The following is a 27,012-nucleotide window of genomic DNA, read 5'->3' on the forward strand; positions in this document are numbered from 1 at the left end:
ATCCTATTACCAACGGGCCTGGTGTGGGGTACTCTGAGGTAGTTCCTTAACTCGGGATGCCTGTTACCTACTCTCTCAGAATTCAGTACACATGGGAAGTATTAAAATATCCATGCATCGCTTTAATCACAAGTCACTGTAATTGAGTGCAAAATAAAGGAAACTTGAGTTGCTTTATTTAACTTCCAATTTCTGGGAGGCTCAAGAATTATAATTATTCTGGAACAAAAGGAAATAAGACTGTGCTTGCAGATCTTTTTCTGCCATATTCTTTCTGTAGGATTGCTGTTTTATTGTTGCCCTTTCTGTTACACGGGATGTACACATCAGGTGTTAAAAGGTACAATACATTCTACGACTGAGCACCACTTTCTGTAACTGAACAGGCAAAGAAATCACACTGAACATCAGCATCTGGCAGTATTTTTCGGAAAAAAAAAGTGACTAAAATGGGTTTAAATTGATTAACACTATTAAATCACATCTAATATTTTGATACTACATGATTCAATACAGCTATACGATACAATTATACAAAATGTGTTAACATCAAAGAATACAACCAAAATTAAGATAGCAAACAAAACCTATATAACTTTTTTTTTACAGGAAAATACTTTTGAAGTATGCATGTAACTGCCCATTCTTTTAAAGAAAATCTACTGCAAGCAAAGTTATCAACCTCCAGAAAAATCACACATAGCATTACTAAGCATATCCCCAAAAAGTGTACAATATGCACACTTGGAAAATACAAAATTAAAAAATTGTAAGCAACAGGTGAGCTTCATATTTATAAGAGTGTGAAAAGAAGTCCCATTTTTAGCACTGTTGTATAAAGAATTGTCTTTTGATGCGAAGTTCATGAATTGTCCTCCTGTTGGGACCACACTTTACAAAAACACCGTGTTTTTGAAACGAGATTACAGAGCAAGATAGAGCATCTTAGCAATGTCATCTTATTAAAGTTTTTTTTTTTTAATTTTTACTACTTTATCAAAACATGTCCCTTGGGTATGTAGGATTCGTTTTTAAAATTCTTCTCTAGAAACAATATACAAAGGAGAGGCATATTTATTCCCAATCACACTCCTGGAAGATGCTTCCCGAGGCTGAGAAGGGTCTTCTCTCTTCTCACTGGTTGTTTTTGGCCTTAGCATGTGTTAAGATGTGAGATTTCAGGTTAGTCGACTGAGCAAACTTCTTATTACAACCGTCGAAGGGGCACACATAGGGCCTGTCTCCGGTATGGATTCGCACATGTGTGCGCAAATTGAAGTCCAGTGAAAAGCGTTTCCCGCAGCCTTCGAACGTGCACTGTCGAGGAGAGACCAGAGACAACCCGCTCAGACTCCGACTAGGCGCGGGAGGGGGCAGCTCACTGCTGGGGGGAGAGCAGCCTACCTCTTCTACCTCACTCGATCCTCCCTGCCCTCCTTGCCTTGCCTGGCCCTGCCCTGCCCTGGGGGGAAGCTTTTGAGATACAGTCTAAATTAGGGGGCAGGGAGCTGTAACTCTGCCCAGACAACTCCTAGGACCCATGCATAGCCCTCATGAATTGTTTAACTACAACATAAGAGAAACATTCAGCAAAACAGCAAGAATCTTCCTAAATCTTATGTTAGGGTCCTAACATTTGTGTAAATATTTCAAATAATAAGAGACAAACGGTTAGGAAGGTTTCTGGTGTCAAGTATCAAAAAGAACCATGTTAGATTTACCAGCTGCACTGCTAATTCGTTCACTTGTTCATGGGCTTCTAAAAACAAGGCAATAAACACTATTTTCAAAGTTACTCTCTTACAGCAAAAATTTTAGAAGTTCCCTGTCAATTAGCAGTTCAATATACTATAAAAAATAAGTTAACTACAGCAAGCAAATTGCTTTAATCCCGCAGTGAACACATGAGAACTTCTGTTTTAGGCTTGCTCTCGAGCAATCCCGTGTTTCTCCTGACGTCAAGTACACTCCAGAAACACCTCGATACATCCCGTCTCTGGTGCCACACAGATCACACGCAGCGGAGGCGAGAGCTGGGGCAGCCCCCCGAGTGAGTCACCAGGACCCCACTGTGGCCTCTCTGAGCGGCGTCTCTCCAGCAGGCTGCCGCCCTGCCTACACCTGCGGGGACAGCGGAGGGGAGGAGGGCTGGCTCTACCTGAAAGGGCTTCTCTCCAGTATGAACCAGTTGGTGTCGTTTTAGTTTTGAGCTCTCAACAAAAGCTTTGCCACACTCTGCACAGACGTGGACTCTGGGGCCGTGGGTGTGCAGATGTTTTCTCATGGCAGAGTTATCCCTGAACATCTTTGTGCAGCCCTTCGAACAGAGAGAGAAGCTTAGTGGTTCACACTGCAAACTGTTACAAACGATTCTACCGCCTGACAGCCTTCACTGACACAATACAACGACCCTCCCAACCTCCCCACATACATTTTACTTCATATTGCAGTAGAAATATTATTTATGACAAAAAAACCCAAAAAACAGCTGAAAAAGGCCTTAACATGTAATGCAAGCTTCTGTTTTACAGTGAGGAAACTGAGGCTTAGAGATGCCTTTAAGTAGACTTGCCCAAGGTCACGCTACTAGTAGGAGCCAGGCTGGGAGTAGAACCCAGACACCCTGGCTGCCGGCTACACCAAGGCCGCCTCACCCGGCTACGCCCCCAGATGAAGTAACAGAAGCACTGAGAGAAACGGAGTTAAGATGACGGCAGTCCACCACTACCTTTGGTGGGCCCCGTATTCTGTGCTGCAAGAATGGGCTGTCATTCTCCATCGCCTACTGTTCCCTCTTCTCTCTTTGCCTCTTTCCCCTTCTTGACAGAGAAAGAAGCAAGAGGGTCTCCAAGGAATGGCAACTACAGAAGAAATTTATTTTGTGAGACACTAGGAAAAGAAGCAGGTAAACTGATACCAGAGCTGGGGGGGGGGGGGGTAGATGGGTAGGCGATGCTCGGGAGAAGCATGTCCTGCACCATTTCTTCTGCAGTTGTTGCCCAATAATGGAGTGAATGGGGAAATGATCAGACAGCAGGACAGAAGGACAGCACGAGTCAACACTGCACAGCTTCACAGGCAAGGGGGGCGGGGGGGGGGGCACCACAGATTTTTCACCTTGACCCCTAGGCTGAGTTTCCATCCAGAAAATGGAATTGGAAAAAAAAAATCTTTCTGGAAAAGAAGTACAGAGAGAAGCTAGAGAGAAGATGAGCACTTAAGGGATAACTGTTTTCAAATGCTTATTAGTATTTGGCCTCGACAGAAATGCTTTTATGTATCAAAATTTCCACAGCAAGAACATTAAAAAAAGAGACAAAAAGAACTTATGGGTGCACAGCCATCAGAGGTGAGACCATGAAAGCAAATTTATCCTTCTCCAATTGTTGTTGTTGTCTTTTTAAATTTTTTACTCCATTCAAAATCTCTCCCCTCCTTTTTCTGTACCACCTACTTGATACTTTATTTACACCTCCAATTAAGTTTAAAACAGACCCAATCAATATCTCAAAGTACTTTTTAGGCTATCATTAAAGACTAATAAATAGCCACATTTGAAAACAATTAAGTACTCCCTAGCAACACACAATTAACAGGGTAAATTAAAATTGTGAAGGAAATGAAGTCTTATTAGGGTCACGTCAGCAACATCCAAAATGATTTCCAAATTTCCATAAGGAGCCCACAGTCCCATAAAGGTCCATGGGTGGGGCACAACCCAATGCCTTAAGACTGACTTGTTTAACAATCCAAAAAGAATAAAATCCTAACAGAGTATATTCAGTACACAGTGATAATAAAAACACTGGCACCCTACAGCAACCCCATTTAATGGTACTTAAGTTTAAGTGGCCTTTACGGAACAACAATACTTACATCACAAAATACAGTCTCTTGAATTTAGAAACCAGGTTATAGCTCCTCACTGCATCTCCATTATGAAGATGGAAATAAAAAGTGCGATTTCTTATAAGCTCTCTAAAACTTCATTCACAGTAATGAACACTTTCCCCCTAGCATTACTTACTTTATGAGGGCAAGCTATTGTTCTTGGAGCATCATCTTCTTTAATTTTTCTTGGCTTCATTCTTACCAAAGGGGGGGGAAAAAAAAAGAGAGAGAGGTTTGTAGGAATGGGTAGACTCATCTGGCATAAATCATATAGTCCCTAAAATGCTTTCCCTATAGGTACAAAAACTAAGATTACAACATGCTTCCGTGAAGGGGAAGGGATGAGAAAACTCACATTCTCCGAGGACCTGCGACTGTGAAGAAGCACTCTTCCAACCTACAGCTAAGTATTCTTAGGCACAAACAGGACTGAGCGGCTGCCTGTGGTCTCGTAGCTAATAAGCTGGAGCAGCGTAGGATGGCACTGCGAGCTGTATGATTGAAGGATCTGCTCTTTTCCCCAAACTCTTTAAAAAATAAAAAAGACCAACAGCCCCAAAACCACAGATGAAACTCCTAGTGGGAGCAAAGTGAGGTAAGCAAAGTGAGGTATCCAAAAGCAGCTGCTGTGATAAGGGTGCTTTAAGAAAGGAAGATATGGGAGGGGGGTCTTAAAACTATATATCCTATACAACTGCTTAAAAAAGGGGGGGGTTGTCCATCTTATACTGACAGAAATGATCTTTATAAGAGACTCTTTTTAAAAAAGGGTACAGAAAAGTCCTTTTAAACAGAGAATTGTTTATATACATATATGTATAATAGCTCTAGAAGGAAACACAGCAAACTGTGAGTATTGGTTACTCTGGGGAGGAGCCCCTAGGGACTGGCGGGAACACCCCCAAACCTTTTCACACTGTTTAATTTTTATCATACTATTAGTTTTGGTGTTGGTGGTGATGGGAGAGAGATTATAGTTTCGACCACTTGGGCAATCAGGGAGAGCCCTGCTTGTGGAGTTACTACCCAGAGCTTGCTTATTTGGTAACTTACCTACCTGCTATTTTCACTGAACCAACCTTTGGTCTTTTGTCAAAACTTTCTCTCCAAAACTCCCTAAAGATCTGTGTGTGGTACAGGGTGAGAAATTAAGAGTTCCTAGAAAAACTAGAAAAAAAGATTTAAAATCTCTGAAAGCGATGTTCTTGTCCCTAGTTTTGCCATCTCACACTCCTGTATGAGGATGCATATTTAATACACAACTAAGCTGATGCTCCCTGAGAGCAGGCTCACTCACCACCCCTCTTTTACTATGAAAGACTGCTGCTGTCGTCTTGAAGGGAGCAAAGGCCCTAACAGTATTATCCTTCTTCACTCTTGATCTGAGAAAAGGATTCCCTGAGGCTCCTTACTTTATAAAACCTGAACTCATGAAATCACCTCCTTAAACTTTCCACATCCTGGATGAGCAGAGGTGAAACAATTCATCTGGTACCTATAACTTATCTCTAAGGAGTTTGTTCAAGACAGTACAAATTTCCTACTTGGAATTCTAAGAGAACGTTTTCAGCCTGGTATCCTCCCCAGTCCAACCGTGTAGATACTTGTTCTTTCTTGTACTTGGAAGATTACCACATCAGTTAGCAAACATTTTCTAAGTGCCTGCTGTGTACAGGGCTCTGAACTAGCCTATGTTACCTTAAATAGAGTTTGGGTCTGAGTTCACAAAACCAGGTACGACAAAAATTTGGTGCCACTGCGCCACCTGGAGGTTATAATAACAGAGTCTGAAAAATAATAGTGATTCATACGACACAGTTCTACACCAATCAAATGTTAATGATAAGAACTGTATATTAAGAACCAAGCTTCAATCTTCCCAATTAAGATGTTTACTCTTTGATGATTCCACTCAAATGCTGTCCTGGCTGTGAAGATAACTACATGATTGCCCAAATTCACAGAACGGTACTAACCTAAAAGAGGTGAATTTTACTGTATGCAAATTATCTCAAAAACCAAAAACTCTGACTTTAAAAACACATTCACTGGGTTGACAAATACATCGTACTGACAACCTTTTTCCCCTCTTCCACCCGCCTTAGGGCTTGAACGTGGGGACAGTGGCAGTGAAATGCCTATGACCGTAGGACAGGTGTAGCCCAGTTACCTACGAGTGTCCCCAGACCTCACAAATTTTCTTAAATTCATTCCTAGGAACTTAATTTTTTTTTATCATGGAAAATTTCAAATATACACAAAAGTAAAGAGAACAGTCCTATGTGCCATTCACCCAACTCTTGATTCATTTTTTGAATGTTATTAAGTGGCATTTCTTCTTAAAATGTCATTTTTAAAATGTGTGCTAATATTTAGCAATATACTTAATTTTAGAATTAGAGTTTAAAGCGCATCTGGGCAAACACCCTTGGACTCGAGGAGGAAGTGGAGGTATTTAACTGCAGCCACTCTTAAGCTCTTGAGCAAATCAGTCTTGTTCACTTCAGAGTGGCAAGTGAGGCAGTATACGCAGGTACCTTTTACATGATATTCGAATGAAAACACTAAAAAGGGCATTTTCCAAACGAGCGTGCCTAGATTGAAAGTGTTCTGTTTTGTGAGTAAAGACTAAAATTAAAATCTTTGTGGCAACAATTGGTACATAAACCTACAAAAAAATATATATATATATATTTGAAATCCTAAAAAAGAGAGTCATTTTTTAAAAAGACTAAAATTATATACTACTACTTAGAATACCTTCTTGACCCACCCAAACCAGTCAGTCACAAGTAACCAAGATACGAGTTTCTCACTGACTGAGAAGCTTACAAAGCTCTCGGACCCGGAGACGACGACAAGAGCTTTAGCATCGTGAGGTGAGCGAGGTGGAATGGGATGTGTGACTGGGTGCCGGCTTCAACCAGCTGCACGACCTTGAGCAAATCACTTAACTTCTCAGCCTCAGTTTCTTATTCTGTAAAAAGGTATTAATGCTACCTATTTAGAGCTGTGGAAATTAAGAGATGATGTACGTTAAGCTCTTGAGAAATGACGGCTATTATTACCGCCAACCTGTGCTAAATGGGCCGAGGCAAAACTGAGTTCATTCCTTAAAAAAATGCCAGTTGTATTTAACAACCCAGAAGGTACTGGTGCCTCCAAACCACCATTGTCAAATAAAGGACTGAGAGACTGAGAAAGAAATGCACAAGTAACGTGGAAAGGCCCCTCCATGTATTAGAAATGATATGGAGGAGGCAGGTAGGCAACAGAAGTTTCCCGTTCAATTAAAAATAGAGACTATGTGCCCTATGACGTGAGTGCTGATTTTACACTCTGCCATTCTGCATACATTGTAAAGGCTGGACACCAGTACCACAAACTGCAGGAATTTCCTGGACAATTTTCAGCAGGGCGTTATGTAAACCAGAAGTTCTGACTAAGTTAAATCTGTAAACGTCCCAGAAGCCAAGATGAAGCATTTCTGAAGAAGTGATTCTTGAGTGAAAATAAGCAGCTCAGCCGACTCCAGACTGGAAGCAGCTGTGCTGACGGGACAGAAGCCTGTGTAACAGCGCTGCCGTCTGCAGGCACCGTTCACCGCCCTTCTTTGTGTTGCCTAAGGCAAACGAGCCACAGTTTGTTCAAGGGGTTCTCTCTTAGTGTACGTTCATGTGATATTGAGGGGTTTTATGGCATTTCAGCTCCACCATCACACTTCATCTTTATATCAAACCAGTGAAAAAGCCTCAGGGTGGGTAGTGAACCACAACAACAAACCACCACCAACTCGGGACTGATCGAACCACTTGTTGTTCTGATCTTCCTGCACAGAAGGTTTCCAAAGGGCTAAGTTTAGTTAATGAAAAATGCACAAAATTTAATCAGGGAACAGAATTCTCTAGGTCCCACCCACTGACCAATTTTTGAAGTGTTTACTAAAAACACATTTCAAGAAAGAACAAGACCACCATAGTCCCACCTCCGCAATACCATGACTTTCAAATAAGTCATTATTTCTTATACCTGTTCACACACACTAAGTGATTTACTAAGCGGTCTAGGCTCAGTGCAGCAGGAACCTGAACATTCTTTGGTCAGTTCCAAGTCCAGTCTAGAATCCTACCGTGCCAGTACATGGAGGGGAGGGGAAAGCAACTAACATGCCACCTTAAGATGAGAACTGAGTCACAGGGTGGAGGTGGATGAAAAGAGGAGGCCAGGAGAACAAGTTCTGTGTTTGTTTTTTTTTTTTGCGGTACGCGGCCCTCTCACTGTTGTGGCCTCTCCCGTTGTGAAGCACAGGCTCCAGACGCGCAGGCTCAGCGGCCATGGCTCACGGGCCCAGCCGCTCTGCGGCATGTGGGATCTTCCCGGACCGGGGCACGAACCCGTGTCCCCTGCATCAGCAGGCGGACTCTCAACCACTGCGCCACCAGGGAAGCCCTTCTGTGCATTTTTATAAGCCAACAAGATAAGATATGGCCCCCAACAGTTTGAAACTTGGCACTTCTTTGTCAACAGCTTTGAGACCCAGTCACCATTCTGGGGTCTCTGGAAAGTCCTATTCACAGCTGTTACATTGTCAAAATGTGAAGCCCTAAGAGAATAGGGCATTCCAGGCTCAACTATTTCTCACCACCACTGCCCAATTAGAGAGATTTATTTGGTTTTACTCATCTTTTCAAGAGATACTATAGAAAATGGGGATGAGAATGAGCCCAACCTCACAACTGCCCAAATCCTGTACCTTTACTTTGTACATGTTGTCAAGGGGAGCAAGACTGCATTCTATTCTGTATACAAAATGGAATCTTTAACAGGCTGATTATAAAAGATAATAAACACACACTATATTCAGGTAATTACATAAGTAATGCTTACTAAAGAATTTAACTGTGTGCTAGGATCATACTTCATGCTCTGCAAGTCCAATACAGTAGAGCTTCAGTTACCGAGGAGAGAATTTTCCTAGAGTCGAGTCAAATGAGTGTTCTCTCTTTAAATATTGTCAAAATTATGCCCCATTTTTAGGCCACGGTTTTCTTAACCCTGCCACGCTTGTCATGGACTTTCTATCTTCTCTTCTTTAGAAGACTCTTTCCCATACTACCAAGATCTTCTAGCTCCTTGCTCATTCTATCCACTACTGAATGAAATGGACTTTTCTTGAAGAAATTCTTACAACCCACTGACTTCCTATTCTAAACTGAACAAGTTTTCCAGCCTGTTGCACAGCAGTCTTCTTGATTTTCTGTTCACTGTATTCTTTAGGAAGTCTTCCCTTTGATGTTCATCCTCATTATACTGGAGCACACCCTCAAGTAACCTCTTCAGAAAGGATGCATGCAACATAAAACGAATCCTTAGGTGTCTAAAACTGTCATTGTTTTGCCCTTGTGTTGGACTGATAGCTTTGCTGGATCAAGAATTCTGTTTACAATAATCTTCCTCAGAAATCTCAGAACATTGCTCCTTTGTCTTCTAATTATCTATTGCTGTTGAAGAAAATTCTCATTCAGGTTTAATTATCATCCTTTTGTAGACCTATCTTTTCTCCCTGGAAGCTTTTAGCGACATGTGCCCGAGTTTAGAGCTGAAACATCCTGGAGTTTCTGTTCAGAAAACTGGGGACAAGCTTTAAGATTGCTGCCCCAATTCTCCAGCAAGGGGAACAACGCTAAGGGTCACCAACACCTAAGTACTTCTACTGCTCACTACCCATGGGCCCCGCCTCTCTGCAAAACCTTGCCTCAGCCCTCTGCTCCTCCACCAGAATTACTTCACAATATATTATTTAGAGAAATATTTATTCTTCCCTCTCTTGGCCCTTCTGGAAACTCTACTGGCTCTTGGAATGCTGTACTTACCTTTTTCTTTTCTCTTCTTTTCTTTTTTGGCCGCACCCCACAGCATGTGGGATCTTATTAGCTCCCTAACCAGGGAGGTGCAGTGGAACCTGTGCCCCCTGCGGTGGAAGCACGGAGTCTTAACCACTATGCTGCCAGGGGAAGTCCACTGTACTTATTTTCTTGAGTCTGAATGATGCTTTGGCTCTGTCACTGGTTCTGAATACAAGGGCCTTCCCAAGACTTTACTCTTTTCTCTCCAAAACCTCCCACTGCCCCCCGCCAAGAGCTTATTTACAGAACACTCTCATGCTCTTAGCGGGCCCCCATCGGACGGCTCCAGCCCTAACTTACTTCCTGAATCCACCTCAAGTCCAGCACGGATGTCTCTTCAGCATCTAAAACCAAACACTGCATACTCTGAACCCCACACCAGCACCCTCTCCCAATTTCCCTGTCACCTATGGAGCAAAGCTTTTAATGTGCATTTAAAAAAAATTAATGTGCATTTGCCCCTCCCTCTAGACATACAGCCAAACTGTCTCTGTCTTCCACTGTCTCCTGTCATCTCTGTCACATTTATTCACATTTACATAATCTGACCGCCACCCACCACAATTCTGGCTCAGGCCTTCATGAGCTCTTGTTCAACTGGTTTCTCCCGCTTCCTGGGTGTCCCTGCACCCATCCAGCCTGGATACAGCTGAAAAGTAATTCTCTCAGATTAAATCTCTGATCATACAACCCCTTCTCTACTGCTCAAAAACCTTCACCAGCTGTCTACTACATACTAAAGAGCCCGTATCTTGGCCCAGTATTCACAGGCTCTAATGATCTGGTTTACGTTTACCTAAACCCAGTCATTTCCCTGTAAGCACCCTAATTCACAGCCAAACTTGACTACTTCTGTTTTCTGAATATATACTGGAGAGTGAATGCGTATTCTGTGTTCATGTTGTTCTGGCATGGAGGCCCCACCACGGAAGACCCATCCACCTGTCAGAACTCTATGTTCTTCAAGGCCCAAATCAAACGCTGGCCCCTCCACAAAGCCCTCCTTGATTCCTGTGTTCCAGCGCTCTATCACTGGGATAGCAGCCCATATACCCCAATAAACCTGAGTACCATAAGGAAGATGTGACTAACTTTAGGAACACATGACAACATTAAACACAGGCATGATATTTGGCTCAATCTGTCCAAAAACTCTTGACCTCACTGCTAACTATGTACCCTACAGATTCCATTTTTATTTGTACTTCTGGTGGGGAGGGGAGCAGGGCAGTTAATATTCAATTCACATATCTGTATTTAAAATACAAACAGCAATAAAAGCTGGAACACGGTGTCATTAACAAAAGGATAGGGCCTTAAGTTTTTTAAAGCCATGATAAATCAGAAATAAATTAATGTTTATATTCCCTATAACTACAGTTTCACTGGAAAGGAGAAAAGGGTACAGACCCTTTTATCAAAGCACGATGGTATTCTTATACCCACGTGACATGTGGAGAAACTGAGGCTCCAAATGGCCAGAGGCCGCCCAGCTTGTTGTTGGCAGGCTGGGAGGAACCAGGACACCCCAGGGTCTCCAGCTCTTCCCTACTCTGCTCTCAAGAGACGGGGGCGGAAAGAAAAGGTGCTCCACTCCACTCTGTTAGACAGGACAGGAGAGCACAAAGATTTCTTTCTTACTAATTCTGTCTTTGCCTCAATTTCCTGGGCTGTTCCAGGTTCCATTCAACCTCAAGTAGGGAAAAGGAGTATACTTCCTACTCTAGATTTTATTAGTGCATTTCATTTTATTCAGAATTTTACATCTGTGTGGGTTTTTTCACGTCCTTATAAAAACTGCCAAACTATACTAGAAAATAATGTAAAAAGGGGCCAAGGTTTCTTTTTTTTTTTTTTTGGGGGGGCCAAGGTTTCTATAGGAATCTGGCTGGTTTCAGGCAAAACAAATAAACAACCATTGGGTTCAGACCTTCCTTCCTGCTCCTCACCTTGGAGAGTCAGGCACAGGGTCCTGGCCCTAAATATTTGATCTCTTCCTGTCATGCCAGCTTAAATCAACAAAACACCAGGAGCCTAACTGATGACCTGCTGAAATTGGAACTGATGAAGTCCTTTCCAGCGGTCAGCTGTACAAATCCAGTACAGACCCAGGCCTCCAGCAGCTTCAGACCAGGACAATACACGCAAATTTAAAATGTATACAAAAAGGCCAGGAGGCAGTGTAAAGATCCATTTCCAAACAAATTAAGTGCAATTTTATTTATTCACAAGCAACATCAATTACAGAATTAAAGAGGAGGTATTTGCTGCATCTTATTCAAATCTAAAATGGTGCCAGTTACATTCATAGCATAGTTACCACTGAAAATAAAAACCAACTGCTCTTGTTTTCAGAAGCTTCCCTAGAGCAAGAATACAAACCACTATTGTAACTTAGGCACCAATAAACACAGCTGGCAACACTCAAGTACTTTCTTTAACTAAAAGAAAGGAAAAGTTCTTATAACTTACCTAGCAAATTCTGCTAGTTGTTTGGGATCTGAGAGATCAATGCCAGGTATCCCTCCAGGAGGAAGTTTCTTTCCTGTCATATACTCTGAATAATCGGGAGGTGAGTTCTCTCCAATGATCTGTTCTTCAACCACCGTCTCATGGTCAATATCTTTTTTTTCATCTGAAAAACATCGTAAGACGGATCGTCTTAGCTGAGTAAAGAAGTATATATAAGCAAACACATTTTTAAAACCATAAAAAATGCTTTCCTTAGCAGCTTCTTAAATGGGTAATTTATAGCCATTACCTCTTAACCACCCAGTCTTTCTCCTCAATCTCTTAAAACCCTGTTTCTGCTTGAAGGTCACCAAAATCCTCAATGCCAAAGTCAACAACCTTTCCCTCACTGTTCCTTCTTAGCCTAGTGGGAAGCGTTGGCCATTACTGTCCCTCAGCGTCCACTTTTCCCGGTTCTACGCCCACTTCTCTAACCGGCGGCTTATTTTCGGCTTCCTTGCTTCTCCTCCTACCACTTCTCAGAGTTCTGCTTTCTGTCCACCACACACGCTTCCTGTTAACCAGCAACTCTGCAACGCTGACTCAGATCTGATTTTCTAGCCTTCACCTCTTAGCTAGCCTCTTGCCTACCGCTCCAGCCTCCTCATTCTTCACTCTTCTCCCCTCACTCTTAGCTCCAGCTATATTGGCCTTTTAAGTTCCTCCAAGGTACCACGGCCCATCCACCCTAACCTCATGGCCTTTACCCGTGCAATTTTTATTGACTACGACGTGTACTCATAGCTGTGTGATTTCTGTCACCCACTCCCACTAGACTGTAAACTCCACGAAGACAGGGATATTTGTCCGTTTTGATCCCCATGTATCCCGTATCCCTAGAGCCTTGCTCTGAGTCAGCATGTAGGTTGGTCCTCAATAAATATGTGTTCAGGGACTTCCCTGGTGATCCAGTGGTAAAGAATCCACTTTCGAATGCAAGGGACAGGGGTTCGATCCCTGGTTGGGGAACTAAGATCCCACATGCCTCGGGGCAACTAAGCCCACAGACCTCTCAACTACTGACCTTGTGTGCCACAACTAGAGAGGGAAAATCCACACGCCACAACTAGAGAGAAGCCCCCGCGCGGCGGCAGAAGATCCCGCATGCCTCAACAAAGACCCCGCGTGCCACAACTGAGACCCGACGCAGCCGAAGAAATGAAGAAAAATAAATAAATAAATAAATAAAATATGTGTTCAAAGAATGTAGGAGAGCTCTACTTAAATGTTCTACTACCATCACAAATCCAACAGGTTAAAAAAAAAAAAAAAAGAAAAGGAATACTGACCCCCACAATGAATCTCCTCTATTCTAGACACCAAATACTATTGACCATTCTGGGTCCTATGCTGTCTGGTCTCATTTTACCGTATCTAGTATTTTATTTCTCCTTTGCACATGCCCTCTATACTCCAACCAGCTGTTTTTCACACAGGTTAATTCAGAAGTGCTGGGAAGGAAATACTCAGTAGAATAAGGAGTTTCTCCCTCTGCTCCTTCTCATCACCTCTCTCCAAACCCAGCCTACCCTCTGGAGTCTATCTCAAATTCTCTAAGGGCTGGCTGATTCCATCGCTCCAACCTCAGATTCTTACCTTTGAATTCCTGGATTATTTCTGAATAATAACATTGATGAACTCTAAATCATGCTGTTTTGAACTTTTGTTGGCCTTGTCTCTCAAACTAGAGTGAAGCGCCCAGAGACCAAAACCAGTCTTCTACTACTTTGGTGACTAAAGCAGAAAACAGAATGCTTCAAAACTCTCAATGCTAACTGAAAATTTCTGCTTCTCCATCAAATTGCTTCACAATGAAAAGCACAGAATACAACAGTTTTAAACTTTAAATGCTTCTCCTTTCCCACCGCTCTTCACTTTAGGGAACATTATAGGTCATTACAAGGAACCACAGAATATAATAGCAGCTGACATGTTATTGAATGTTTCCGGGAAGGCACTATTTTAATCACTGCACATATTACCCTATGAGGTGGGCAAATTAGCAAGTTCATTTCACAGAAGAGAAAGCTGAGACACAGAGAGGTTAAGTAACTTGCTCAGGGTTAACCAGTTAGTAAGCGACAGGGGTGAAGTCTAACACCTGAGCGCTTTACTGTTAGGCTCAGCCACCTCTTCTTTGGAACTAGAAAGAACCTGATAATATAACCCAGGTTACCCGTTTATAAGAAAATCTCGCTGGATGCATTAATAAAAAAGAAGAGGAAATGTGGTTACTGATCACAAGTTACAGAGCTGGGATTCCACACTGTAACCAGATTCTTTCGTTTCTTTTTTCAGGGCTGTGATAATTCCTTTACCCTCTGATCGCTCCAGCCTAGGCACAACTACCACCACATCAACTTTCTAGTGGTATCGAAATAAACTGGTGGTTAGGGAGGCTATTTTTCTTCACTGAAACTATTTTTATTCTCACAGTGAAGACACATTCTTGTTGGTATCTTTCTAATAAATACAAGAATGATGGCAAGGTTGAGAATCACTGCTGCTCTGAGCAAGCCACTGATAAGGATTATATGTCTCAAGTGTACTGGGGCAGAAACAAAGCTGAACTCTTGGCATAAAGGAATCACAGGCTCAACCATTCCTTGTATTAGTTCAACACGTAATAACCGAGGGCCTCCTGTGAGCCTGGCACTGATCTAGGCAGCAGAAACAAAACCAGGTCTCTGCCCTCATGGGACTTACATTCTGGCGAGGGAAGTGGTCTCAGTCGGTTCAGGCTGCTACAGCAAAAATACTCTAGACTGGGTGGCTTAAACAGAAATGTATTCCTTACAGTCCTGGAGATCAAGGTGCCAGCCCACTGAAACTCTTCTTCCTGGTTCCCAGACATCAGATGTCTTCTTGTTGTATCCTTACATACACACCATTTCTCATCACATTACATAGCTTCTGTCTCTTATTATAAGAGCACTAACCCCATCCATGAGGGCTTTATAACCTAATAACTTTCCAAAGGCCCCACCCTCCAAATACCATTGCATCGGGGATTAGGGCTTCAACGTATGAATTCTGGGGTGACACAAACTGAAGTCGAATGAGGAAATACTTCTTGAGGATCAGTTCTTAGTTCCAACATTCAAGAATATAAAATACCCAGAAAACAATCAAATGATTAAGAATCAGAATACATGGGACTTCCCTGGTAGCACAGTGGTTAAGAATCCGCCTGCCAATGCAGGGGACAAGGGTTCAAGCCCTGGTCCAGGAAGATCCTATATGCCACAGAGCAAATAAGCCCACGTGCCACAACTACAGAAACCGGTGCGCCTAGAGCCCGTGCTCTGCGACAAGAGAAGCACCGCAATGAGAAGCCCGTGCACCGCACTGAAGAGTGGCCCCCACTCGCTGTAACTAGAGAAAGCCCACGTGCAGCAATGAAGACCCAATGCAGCCAAAAATAAATAAATAAATAAATTCATTTAAAAAAACAAAACAGGTTAGATTCAAGTTTTATTGTGGAGAAGGAATGAACATGGCTGGGTGATGAATCAGACGGGTGGGGGGGGTGGAAGAGGGATGTCAAGTATGCCATCTCAGTTTCTTGTTTGTGTTTCCTGGAGGACAGTGGTGTCATTAGCTAAGATGGAAAATGGGGGAAGAGACAACCTGCAGGAGAGGATCTGGAATCCCACTTTGGTTTAGCTCCACTGGCTAACTGTGCGACACCTAGTGGACAGACCTCAAGGAGGTAAGAAATAGCTACGTACTGGGGATAAAAAGAAATCTAGGTTGGAGAGAAATATAATGGGAATCACTGGCATACAAACTGCATTTAAAGCTGCAGAAATATACCTTATCTATAAAAAAAAATATAGGAAGAGAAAAGGCTCAGAACCAAAAGCTGTGTAATTCCAATACTGAGAGAATGAGGAGGACTTTGCAAAGGAGACTAAAGAGATGTGTTCAGATAGAGAGAAAACTACCTTTGTCTAATGAGAATCTTAATCAGTGACACACCAAGTGAAAGTGGCACACAGTGAAAGCAATCTGTCCTGAAGTACACACAATAAGTGCATGATCTGTACATCATTTTAAAAACCGTAACTAAACCGATTAAAAATCAGTCTGCTTTTGATTATCACTATATACCTGCACTTTGAAAACAATGTCAATGATACAATATTCTTTCCTTAAAAAAAAAATTAAAAAAAACTTTTGTTGGTCTAAGTTCTAAATAATTGCTGTGGTTACTGTACGCTTTCATAATATATACTTAAAACTTCAAATTACCATCACATATTTCTTACTTATTCCTTAACAAACACTGTATTTCATGGAAGTTAATTTGGAGAACTCCTTGAAGACCAGTGCACAGAAACTGTAAAACAGATGGTTGTTAACTATTCAACAGCAAAATTTAAGAAAATAAACTATTTATATAGGGGAAAAAAATCACATTTCAAAGAAGACTGCTAGAGAAATGACAAAAGATGCTAGGATCTATTGCCAGAAGAAATCAAAGATGTCTGCCTCATTTTCACCAAGAACTGGACACATATTAAAGCAACAGATCAAATTATGTCACTGTTTGCTATAATTTGTCCATTTTATCTGATTTTTGCAAAGAAAATCTTCAGAAGTTTTTGCCAAATAGAAGAGAAATTTATGATGCACTAAGAGACAAATAACTGCATTTACAGATCATATGTACATAAGCTTCCCTCTTTGTTCAAAACACCTAAGTGAGGGCTTCCCTGGTGGCACAGTGGTTGGGGGTCCGCCTGCCGATGCAGGGGACACGGGTTCGTGCCCCAGTCCGGGAAGATCCCACATGTCGCGGAGCGGCTGGGCCCGTGAGCCATGGCTGCTGAGCCTGCGCTCTAGAGACTGTCCTCCGCAATGGAAGAGGCCACAACAGTGAGAGGCCCGCGTACCGCAAAAAAAAAAAAAAAAAAAAAAAAAAAAAACACCTAAGTGAGAAGTATTAATTCATTTTCTTTTTGTACAATTTTATTTTAAAATGTTTTACTATTATAATATGTATTCAAATACAGATTTTCACTGCCTGCAGTGGCCATTATTATATTCCTTCCATTTCAGAATGACTACTGAAATAGATTCGCTGTATAGAAGAGGATGAAGGTGTTCACTGATCAGCTCTGATTATCAAGTTTCTTATATGTGTTACTGAGTTCTAGTGACTGGCAACAGAGTAATTATCAAATACACATCAAGGGACTTCCCTGGTGGCACAGTGGTTAAGAATCCGCCTGCCAATGCAGGGGACACGGGTTCAAGCCCTGGTCTGGGAAGATCCCACATGCTGTGGAGCAACTAAGCCCATGCGCCACAACTACTGACTGAAGACCGAGCGCCTAGAGCCCGTGCTCTGCAACAAGAGAAGCCACCGCAATGAGAAGCCCACACACTGCAACTAAGAGTAGCCCCCGCTAGCCGCAACTAGAGAAAGCCCATGCACAGCAATGAAGACCCGCGCAGCCAAAAATAAATAAAATAAAATAAATTAAAAACAAACAAACAAATACACATCAAAGTAAAGCATGTTCATGAAGCAAAGTACCTAAATTTGCTTTAAAATCTGTTTTGTATATTATTCTCTGGAGTTTTCCTTGAGGGTAGGACTTAATTAATTATCTCATTGTTTCAAGGGGACAGGGTTAATCCACATTAGAAGTGTCACCAAAATCAGTTTCTATAGTCTTGAAACTAACGTAACATAGTAAATCAACTATACTCCAAAACAAACAAAAGAATCAGCTTCTATAATCAATGTGACTTAACCTTGTAATTGTGATTATACAACACAACCGGGCAGTGCAAATGAAAACTAAATATCAGAATTCCTGTTTGGAAAAAGCTGAGAAAACAAGTCATTGATTCAAAGAAGTAGGGTGGTAGGAAAAACGTAATATTGAGAAAACTTCTAGTCAAAAGTGTGGATTAGGTGATTCCCGTGCTCACTAACACTATGGCTAGAGGCAAATGACCTACAACAACCAGGCCTAAGATGGAAGGTGTTGGAAAAACAAACTCTAGCCAATACCATCCAGCAATGGGGTGGCACACTTTGAATTGTTTCAGCAGGACAATCTATTCATTCACATTTTTAAAACATTCTTTTTTCTGTACATGGAACTATTCAAAAGGTTAAAAAGGTACATAAATAAGTCCCTGTCTCTTAGCTATTCAGTTTCTAAGTTACCAAAGCTCTCAGTCGTTTGAGAGGCAAAGCAAAGAGACTCAAAACATTTACAGTCAAAAAGAAATGACTAAGGAACTAAACTAAATGTAAAGGCTGGGAGCACTCTACAGGCCTAGAAAACAGGTTCATAAGTGGAGCTTCACATGCCCTCCATGCTCCCACCAAACTGGTTTGCTTGCAATGTTATTCAATGTCTGATAAAAGGTATTTCATAAACACAACGCTCCTTCCCTTCTTGCCCACCTCTCACCCCCCACCTGGGCTTTCCAAAGCCCAGATCAAGATCTCTTTCCTTCAAGAGGCCTCTCATTGCTATCACTGACCCTTCTTTGGTCTCCTTACTTATTAAAGGGTAGACCACCTATCTATCATATATAAGGCTGAAACAAGGTAACACATTAAATGGGAACCATGGTGTCTGGAAAAGAGGTGTGCAAAAACACCTTTATTCCAAAAAATAAACAAACAAAAAACCATTATTCCACTTTGCCCTCCCTCTTGGGCCTAAGGGGAAGAGTAGGTCCTATGCTTATGGTTTTTAAAGAATGTTGAACTTTTAAAAACTATAGTAAGCCAAGTAAAGAATCACCTTCAATTAGGTTACATTTAAGTCTTTTGGCTGCTCCAAGACACTACATGAAATCTGACACTGTACTAGCTGGAATCTGTGCATTGCTATCTCTCAGTGGGCCCCTTATATAGAAAACAGTTTATTTTAGAATTCAGTCCTAAGAAAAGTCTGATTCCCTTAGAAGTTTTTCTATCTTAGAATCAGCTAACAGTAGTACAGTTTCCTTGTTTATCTTGATTGCCAGGAAGCTCATTAGGGTTGACCCTAATGCTTCCTTTTTTTCTGTGATCCTGATTTTCACCAATTCACATATTTTTTTACCTACTTCCCTATTTATTTATTTATTTGTGGGTTGGCTAGATTTTGTTTCTCCACACCTTCCATCTTAGGCCATTAACTTTGGTTAACAGACACCTCGGGAAGGGACACTATCATTTACTGAGTACCTGTTTCATGCCAGCAACTGTCACATTCCTCAATTCAAACAAAACCTTTATGGTATTAACCTCAAGGTTTTGGTTGAAGAAATCAAGCCTCAGAAATGCCAAGTAGTGGGACTTCCCTGGTGGCCCAGTGGTTAAGACTCCACGCTTCCAATGCAGGGGCTGAGGGTTCGACCTCTGGTCAGGGGACTAAGATCCCACATGCTGCATGGCGTGGCCGGGGCGGGGGAGAAATGCCAAGTAGTGTATCTGAAGAGGCAAAGTGGCAGATCCAGGATTTGAATCTAGAACTGACTGAAGTCCATGTTTTTCTAAAAAAGGAATGCTCTTCCACCCTCTCCCCCACACTTACTACTCCTTTTCTGAAAGTAGTAACAGGTAAGAGTGCTATTTTGGACTCTAGGCTAGGATTCTGCCTTACAGCACAATTCCATGCACTCGTTCACCAAGTTATTTACTGAGAATCTTCTATGTGCTTTGTACCATCGTAAGGCTGCAGGGTTACAGCCCAGGACTTACACTCTAGAGGAAGTAGACAGACAAGCAGCAAGTTAGAAGATAAAAGCAAGACAATTTCAGACAGTGCTACAAAGAAAAACAGGGTTGAGAGAGAACGATGGCGAGGGGGGTGCTCATTTGAAAGGATGAAAGGGTAGGCCTCTTAGAGCTGAGACTTGAAAAACAGATGGCACTAAGAAGGTGAACATCTGAGGTCAGAGCATTGGAAGCAGAGGTAAGAATAAGTGCAAAGAAACAAGTTCAAGAAACTCAAAGAAGGCCGGGAAGGCTGGAGCATAATGGGAGCACAGGGACAAGGAAGGAAGTCAGGGAGGAAGCAGGGCCACATCACGTGTGGCTGGTGGCTTATGAGAAGCCTGGATTCTACTGAATGCAATGACATGTCTCTGGGATGATGATGATGATGTGTGTGTGTGCAGATATAAAACATAAAATTTACCATTCTGATAACCATTTTTAAATTTACAGTTCAGTGGTATCAAGTATATCCACACTGTTGTGCTTGAGGGATTTTTAGGCAAGGGAGTGAATTCACATAATTTAAGCCTTAGAATCTAATTCAGAAAGGAATAGTGTGTGTGGGATCCAGTCAGATCCCCAGAAGTAAAATCCAGCAGTTTGTATTCAATCCTTGTCAAGAATCTATAAAAAAGTAGTTAGTACAATAACCATATGTATTACTACAAATTACAAGTGAGTTATCAACAAAATAAGAAATTAAAAACCAACTCTCAATCTGGAGTCATGGCAGCAGCTTCTATTTTTGGGGGTGCTTAAAATCTAGAAGACAAAAAGGGGAAAGAAGGGGGCAGAGTTGAGAACTGTAAAAGGAGAAAGACACTTTGGAGTGTTTTTAAGAGTGTGATACTCTGTGAGACGCTAGAAATTCTACCTGAAGTTTATGGCTCTCCTAGGAGAGGAGACAGGGTCCAGACACCACAGAACAGCCTCCAGCACAACAGTGCCTCTTTCCCTGCCCCTCAGCTCTTACATTTGAGAGGAATAACTTACACAAGAAAGAAAAGAGCCCATCACAACCATTTACATTGATGTTTATTCATATCTGAAACCTCACTGTAAGACTAAAGTAACTGAATAGTTACTATGAATTGTACTCAAGAGAGTTCCTATTATCTCACCAGATCATGTTAAAATTGGGTAGTTTTCTTTAAGAAATTGAGTGTACTGCTTCCTTTTGTCACATAAGAATTCAGAAAGGAGTAGAATTTCTTTGCTGTAAAGGAAATGAAAAATGCCTTTTGGGGTCCCCCTACTCAAACAAGTCATTTTACAAAGATCCCAAGGTCAGAAGTTAAGCTATGCCAAGGTCAGACCTCTGGTCAGTGCCCTCTAAAGGGAAATTTGATGCTGCTACTAATAAGATTCCCAGAAACCACTGGGCTTGCTGTTACTGATAATCACAAAGTTAAACAGAATGGGACCTACTAACACAAGACACCTAGGACTAGGAAATGGCTCCTCTCCTGACCTGTGAAGTCCACCATAAATAGGAAGGCACAACCTTACACAACAGAGTCGACTAACTTCCAAGACCTGCCCACATCTTCCTAATAGTCTGCTAACAGTAATGACATGAATGTTTTCTTCAACATCCAGGTAGTGTTTCTGACGCCAAATTTTGAAAATACAATGTTTGCGTGTTTATCCAATAATACGATAGGACACAACTCACTGGTAAATGTTCAGATTTAAAAATTATAAAAAAGTTTTCACTTTTATTCACTCTTCCCATGGGAAGTAGTGAGAGCAGTTTATAAATTGGTCACCGAGAAAGAGAAGGTCATGAGATGACAGAAGAATGTAGATCTTAGGAAATGTTCGTTCTTGATAATTGTTTTTGCTAATAACCTGTTGTAGGCCCTGAATTTCCCAGCCGTAAAACAAACTGATCGGACTTCCCTGGTGGCACAGTGGTTTAGAATCTGCCTGCCAATGCAGGGGACACAGGTTCAATCCCAGGTCAGGGAAGATCCCACATGCCACGGAGCAACTAGGCCCGTGCGCCACAACTACTGAGCCCGCGTGCCACAACTACTGAAGCCCGAGCGCCTAGAGCCCGTGCTCCGCAACGAGAAGCCACCGCAATGAGAAGCCCGCACTCACTGCAACTAGAGAAAGCCTGCGCGCAGAAACGAAGACCCAACGGAGCCAAAATAATTTTTTAGATAAATAAATAAAACTGATCTTACTAAAGCAGGCATCAAAACAAATAGAAAAGCTTTTTGTAAATATCAATCCAGGAGTCTGGCATACTTTAAAAATTTATTATTCATTCTCTTCCAAAAGCCTAAAATGCTAGTTGTAGGTAGGTCAGGAGCTGTGGCCTCTTCTGACACGGATTTCTCTTTTCCTACTGGGGGAGACAGCTGTTGACTGGGGGTGGTGGGGAGGGAGGGTTAATAACCGGCAGATGCAATCTGACAGCACCGAGGCTTATCAGTAAGCCAGGCTTCCAGAGCTACCAGGTTAGGCATTGGGCTCGATGACTTAGGCTGCCCTATGTAGGTCATGGGGTTGACATGATTACTTTGGAGGGTTTCTTGGGCTTGGCTCCATGGGAATTTACATTTATGGCATCTCTCCTTAGTGTTAAAGAGCATGGTAAAAAAGGAAAAACAGTGAATGGAATGGTCAGGATTAGTAATTTTTGGCAAACCTGAACCTTCTGAATGCATAAAAGTGAGAAAAAATTTAATACTTTTTGACTTTCTTTCAATTTGCTGATTCTAATGTCAATGGCTTTCTGCTCTGAGATGTTTTACTCGATCCAGCACAAAGCACTGCTATATTTGGTCTAACCTAAGACAGTTAAAATACCAACAGCCTAGAGTGAAGGTCACGAATTCTAACTACCTGAAACCTCAAGATTTGAAAGCCTTCTTAGGGTTCTCTCAAAACTAAATGTTTTAAATACTCAGCTCTTATTGTTAGCTTTCCTACTCCACCCAGTGATTTAGTTAAGTGGTTTAGTTTTTAGTAAGTTCTACAAAAGAGGATGTCGCTCCCAAACTATAGTGATGAACATCTAGGGGAAAAAAATACATAATACTATGCCCTAAATCTGGCAACAATGAAATGTTCATTAATGACATGCCAGGGAAAAAAAGCAAAAACAAACATGGGCCTTAAAGCAAAGGATTAAAACTATTCAAAACACAGTTAAACTGTGATTAAATATTAAAACATTCAGCCTTAACTAGACCTTACTTTCCTCATCTGCAAAAATAAGCAGCTCCTGCTGTTTTATCTCTACAATGGCATATTACTCAGCCGTAAAAAGGAATGAAGTACATTCTACAACTTGGATGAAATCTTGAAAACAGACTAAGCCAGACACAAAAGGCAACATATTATATGATTCCATGCAAACGAAATGTCCAGAATAGGCAAATCCAGGGAAAAAGTGAGATTAGTGGTTGCCAAGGGCTGGGGGTGGGGGTGGGGAATAACAGTTATGGGGTTTCTTTCTGGGATGATAAAAATGTTCTGGAATTAGATAGTGGTGATGATTGCACAAACTGGTGAATACACTAAAAATCACCGAACTGTGCACGTGGGAATTATGTCAATAAAAAGAAAAGAAAAACAGCAGATCTCTAGGGACTCTTTCAGATCTATAACTACTCTACTACAGAACTACTAGATTCCCTTTCTGCTGTTCCATTCAAAAGATACCAACCATACATGCCAGATTTAAAGAAATGGACATTACAATACCCCTAAACTGTACAACCCTGCAGCAACCACCTGCACAGAGAAAATGCCTTTTAAGCTAACCTGATTCGTATCACTTCAACTAAAGCCTACATCACCAAGTTTCCTGAGTATGGAGAAGTGGATTAACAATTTGGTTAAGATCAAATGCAGAATATATAAAATCCCCTGGGCTTCCCTGGTGGCGCAGTGGTTGAGAGTCTGCCTGCCGATGCAGGGCACACGGGTTCGTGCCCCGGTCCGGGAAGATCCCACATGCCGCGGAGCGGCTGGGTCCGTGAGCCACGGCCGCCGAGCCTGCGCGTCCGGAGCCTGTGCTCCTCAACGGGAGAGGCCACAGCACTGAGAGGCCCGCGTACCGCAAAAAAAAAAAAAAAAAAAAAATTTAAAAAAATTTCAAACGATATCCCGAATTCAGCAAACTCATCAATAACCAACACCCCCTCTCTTATTCCATTCCGATTAATAATGGGAAAACATGGCTTTTAGTTCCAACATGATCACTGTGCAATCATTCTGCGCTACCAGAATGCATACAGAAAGGATCTTTTGATAACCTTTTAAGTACTCAAATATGTGTTTCACTGAAACCTATAGCCCCTGCTAAACTCAAAGTACCGACAATTCTACCAGGCCCTCCGAAATCCAGAACAGCAGCGCTGTTAGCACTTGCTATTACATTTTGACAGAACCTCCGCTCTTCGCTCAGTCCTGAGTCACAGATCCATCCAGCTTTAGTTACCTCCGCCTGGGGTAGATAGATAGATATGATACAACCAGACCAGCTTCTCAGTCCAGACTTTTCGCCTATTTCATTCGTTCCTGAGAATGTTAACAACGCTTCAATACTCAACGTTCACCGCATTTTGAGGCTCCATCCAATTGTGAGAATTTATTAAGACAGCGCTGGAGTAACTATGGCGTAAAGGATTCTACCACTTAAATCTAATTATCACAGGTACTAGGTTAACTAGTTATGGTAGGATTATTCTGTCTATTTACTATTCCAACAATTTAACAAGATAGCCTGTGAATAAAATAATAGGATAAGGACTTGAAAACACCAGTTACGAAGTAAAAACAAAAAATTTACATATGCAGATAAGGCTCTTCTGCCCCAGATATTTTTTCTGGCCCTCGTTCAAAGCAGTACTAAAACAGTAGAAAGACCCTTTCCAGAATCTTCCTTTTCACGGTAAAAATAAGGAGTTTTCTGTCAAGTATAAAGCATCTGGCAGCTTTACTCGATTTGATCAATTTAGTGGCAAACGTTCCTAGCTGTGTAACTAACCAGCCTTCCTGCAAAGAGCCAAATACTTAAGAAAGGAAAGAAAACTCCCCCAAACGCCCAGGACTGAGAACAATCTGCAAAAACCCGCGGCCCCTCTCGCTAGGCGCCGCGGGGGGAGCAGAGGCAAGGCCCTCGCCGCAGCGCGGTGACAGGCCCCGCCGACGCCGAGCCCGCACACACGCGAGCTCGACGTGCCGCCCAAGTCCCGCCCCGCCGAGGCGGGCAAGGCGAGCGCGGCCGCGGGCAGGATCCGGCCTGCACGCGGGGCGGGCGAGAGGAGGGCCGGGCGGGCGCCCCCGCCCCCCTCGGAAGGCGCCTCCCGGGATCACTTGAGGCTCCGGGTTGGGGCGGGGGCGGAGCCGGGACAGCGACGCCCCCCAGAGGAAGGCCGGGGAAAGGCGGCGGCCCAGCCCGGGCGCGAGGTCCAGGCCGCGCAGCCCCGCCAACGCCCTCCCGCGTCCCCGGGCCTCGCGGGGAGACGGCCTCGCGGCCGGCCGGCCGGGGGCCGCGAACAACGGGCCCTGGGCCGGCTGTTGGCCGAGCACGCCCCGCCCCGCCCCGCCCCGCCCGAGCAAACTACGCCATTGCGGCCTAGCGGGCGGCGCCGCGCCTCCGCCGCCATCTTCGCCGCGCCGCCGCCCGCCGCCCCCGCCGCGGCCCGCCATCTTTTGGGGCCGCCATACTTGCCCCGCGAAGAAGATGGCGGCGCCCATCACACACATAAAACATGGCTTCCCTTCAAAACAAAAACATCCCGGGGGCCGGCGCGCGCCGGCGCTCACCTGAGGACCACATGGTGACCGAGAACTCGCCCTCCAGGGTCTTGATCTGCACCTGCTTCTGCTCCCACTTCTTGTTGCCCGCGTCCGCGCCGCCCGCCGCCCCGGCCCCGCCGCCGAGGTAGCCCTTCTTGCCGCTCTTCTTGCCGCCGCCCTTCTTGACGCGGCCGCCGCCCGACGACGACGAGCCGCCGCCGCCGCTCTTGCCCGCCGCCGCCACGGTGACCAGCGTCTGCTCAATGTAGTCGTCGTCGCCGCCGGCAGGCGCGGGTACCGGGATGAGGATCTGGTCCTCGAAGCCGTCCTCGGCGCGCAGCCCGTCCGAGTCGTCGCCGCCCACCACCTCCTCGCGCGTCTGCACCAGGATCACCTCCTGGTGGTGGTGCACCTGGGTCGGGTCGTCGGTGACGAGCGGCTGCAGCGCGATCATGGGCGGGTGGTGATGGTGGTGGTGGTGGTGGTGGTGGCCGCCCGCGTGCCCGTGGCCGCCCCCGCCGCCGTGGTCGCCGCCGCCGCCGTCCTCGTCGTCGTCGTCGTCCTCCTCCTCCTCGCCCACCACCGTGGTCTCGATGGTCTCCACCGGGATGGTCTCCACCTCGATCTCGTGCAGCTCCACGATCTCGGCCGGCATCTCCGAGCCGTCCGTGGCGATGTAGAGGGTGTCGCCCGAGGCCATGACTGAGGGCTCGGCCGCCACGGCCGCGGCGGCCTCAGCTCCGGGGCTGCGGGCAGGCGGGCGAGGAGGCAGCCGGCCGTGGGGAAGGAAGGCAGAGGGAGGAAGGCGGCGGGCGGGCGGGGGGAGAGGGGGCGGGCGGCGGGGGGAAGGGGCGGGCGCGGCGGCGGCGGCGGCGGGCTTCCCCGCCTCCTCGCCTCGGTGCGCCCCGCGCTCGCTCGGCCGCTGCTCGCCCCGGCGCCCCGCCGCGCCTCGGCCGCCCGCTTTGGCCGCGCCTCCTCCCGCCCTCCGGGCTGGCGCTCCGCTTTCCCCTTCCTCCTGCGCCTCCGCCTCCTTCCACACAAATACCAACTCCTCACCCCGAGCCCAGATCTCGCCGCCGCCGCCGCCGCCACACTCCGCTCAGGCTCGGCCTCGCGAGACTTCCGTGCAGCCTCGGCCCGCCCCGCCTCGCTCCTACTTGCCTGCTCGCCCTCTCGCTCCTCCTCCTCTGCCAATCGATCTGC

The 27,012-nt window shown here is 44.2% G+C and overlaps 1 protein-coding gene across 1 annotated transcript; it reads right to left on the minus strand.

Annotated features, from left to right (window-relative positions):
- Window positions 1–450: 450 nt before the first annotated feature.
- YY1 (YY1 transcription factor) lies at window positions 451–26,608 on the minus strand. Its single transcript, XM_065871906.1, has 5 exons — window positions 25,837–26,608; window positions 12,270–12,432; window positions 4,028–4,088; window positions 2,159–2,317; window positions 451–1,317 (listed from the first exon to the last, which is right to left on the minus strand). Exons 1-5 carry the CDS (start codon window positions 26,507–26,509, stop codon window positions 1,135–1,137), a joined length of 1,239 nt encoding a protein of 412 aa, XP_065727978.1. The 5' UTR covers window positions 26,510–26,608; the 3' UTR covers window positions 451–1,134.
- Window positions 26,609–27,012: the final 404 nt, after the last annotated feature.

This window comes from Phocoena phocoena, chromosome 2 (assembly GCF_963924675.1).
Source record: "Phocoena phocoena chromosome 2, mPhoPho1.1, whole genome shotgun sequence".
NCBI classification, from domain to species: Eukaryota; Metazoa; Chordata; class Mammalia; order Artiodactyla; family Phocoenidae; genus Phocoena; species Phocoena phocoena.

Coding starts and splice junctions, on each gene's coding strand:
- YY1 (XM_065871906.1), bottom strand. CDS start 26,509: ATGGCCTCGGGCGACACCCTCTACATCGCCACGGACGGCTCGGAGATG. Junction 4,089..12,269: donor CAACTAGCAGAATTTGCTAG/GTAAGTTATAAG, acceptor CCCTTTGGTAAG/AATGAAGCCAAGAAAAATTA. Junction 1,318..2,158: donor CTGGAGAGAAGCCCTTTCAG/GTAGAGCCAGCC, acceptor TCTCCTCGACAG/TGCACGTTCGAAGGCTGCGG.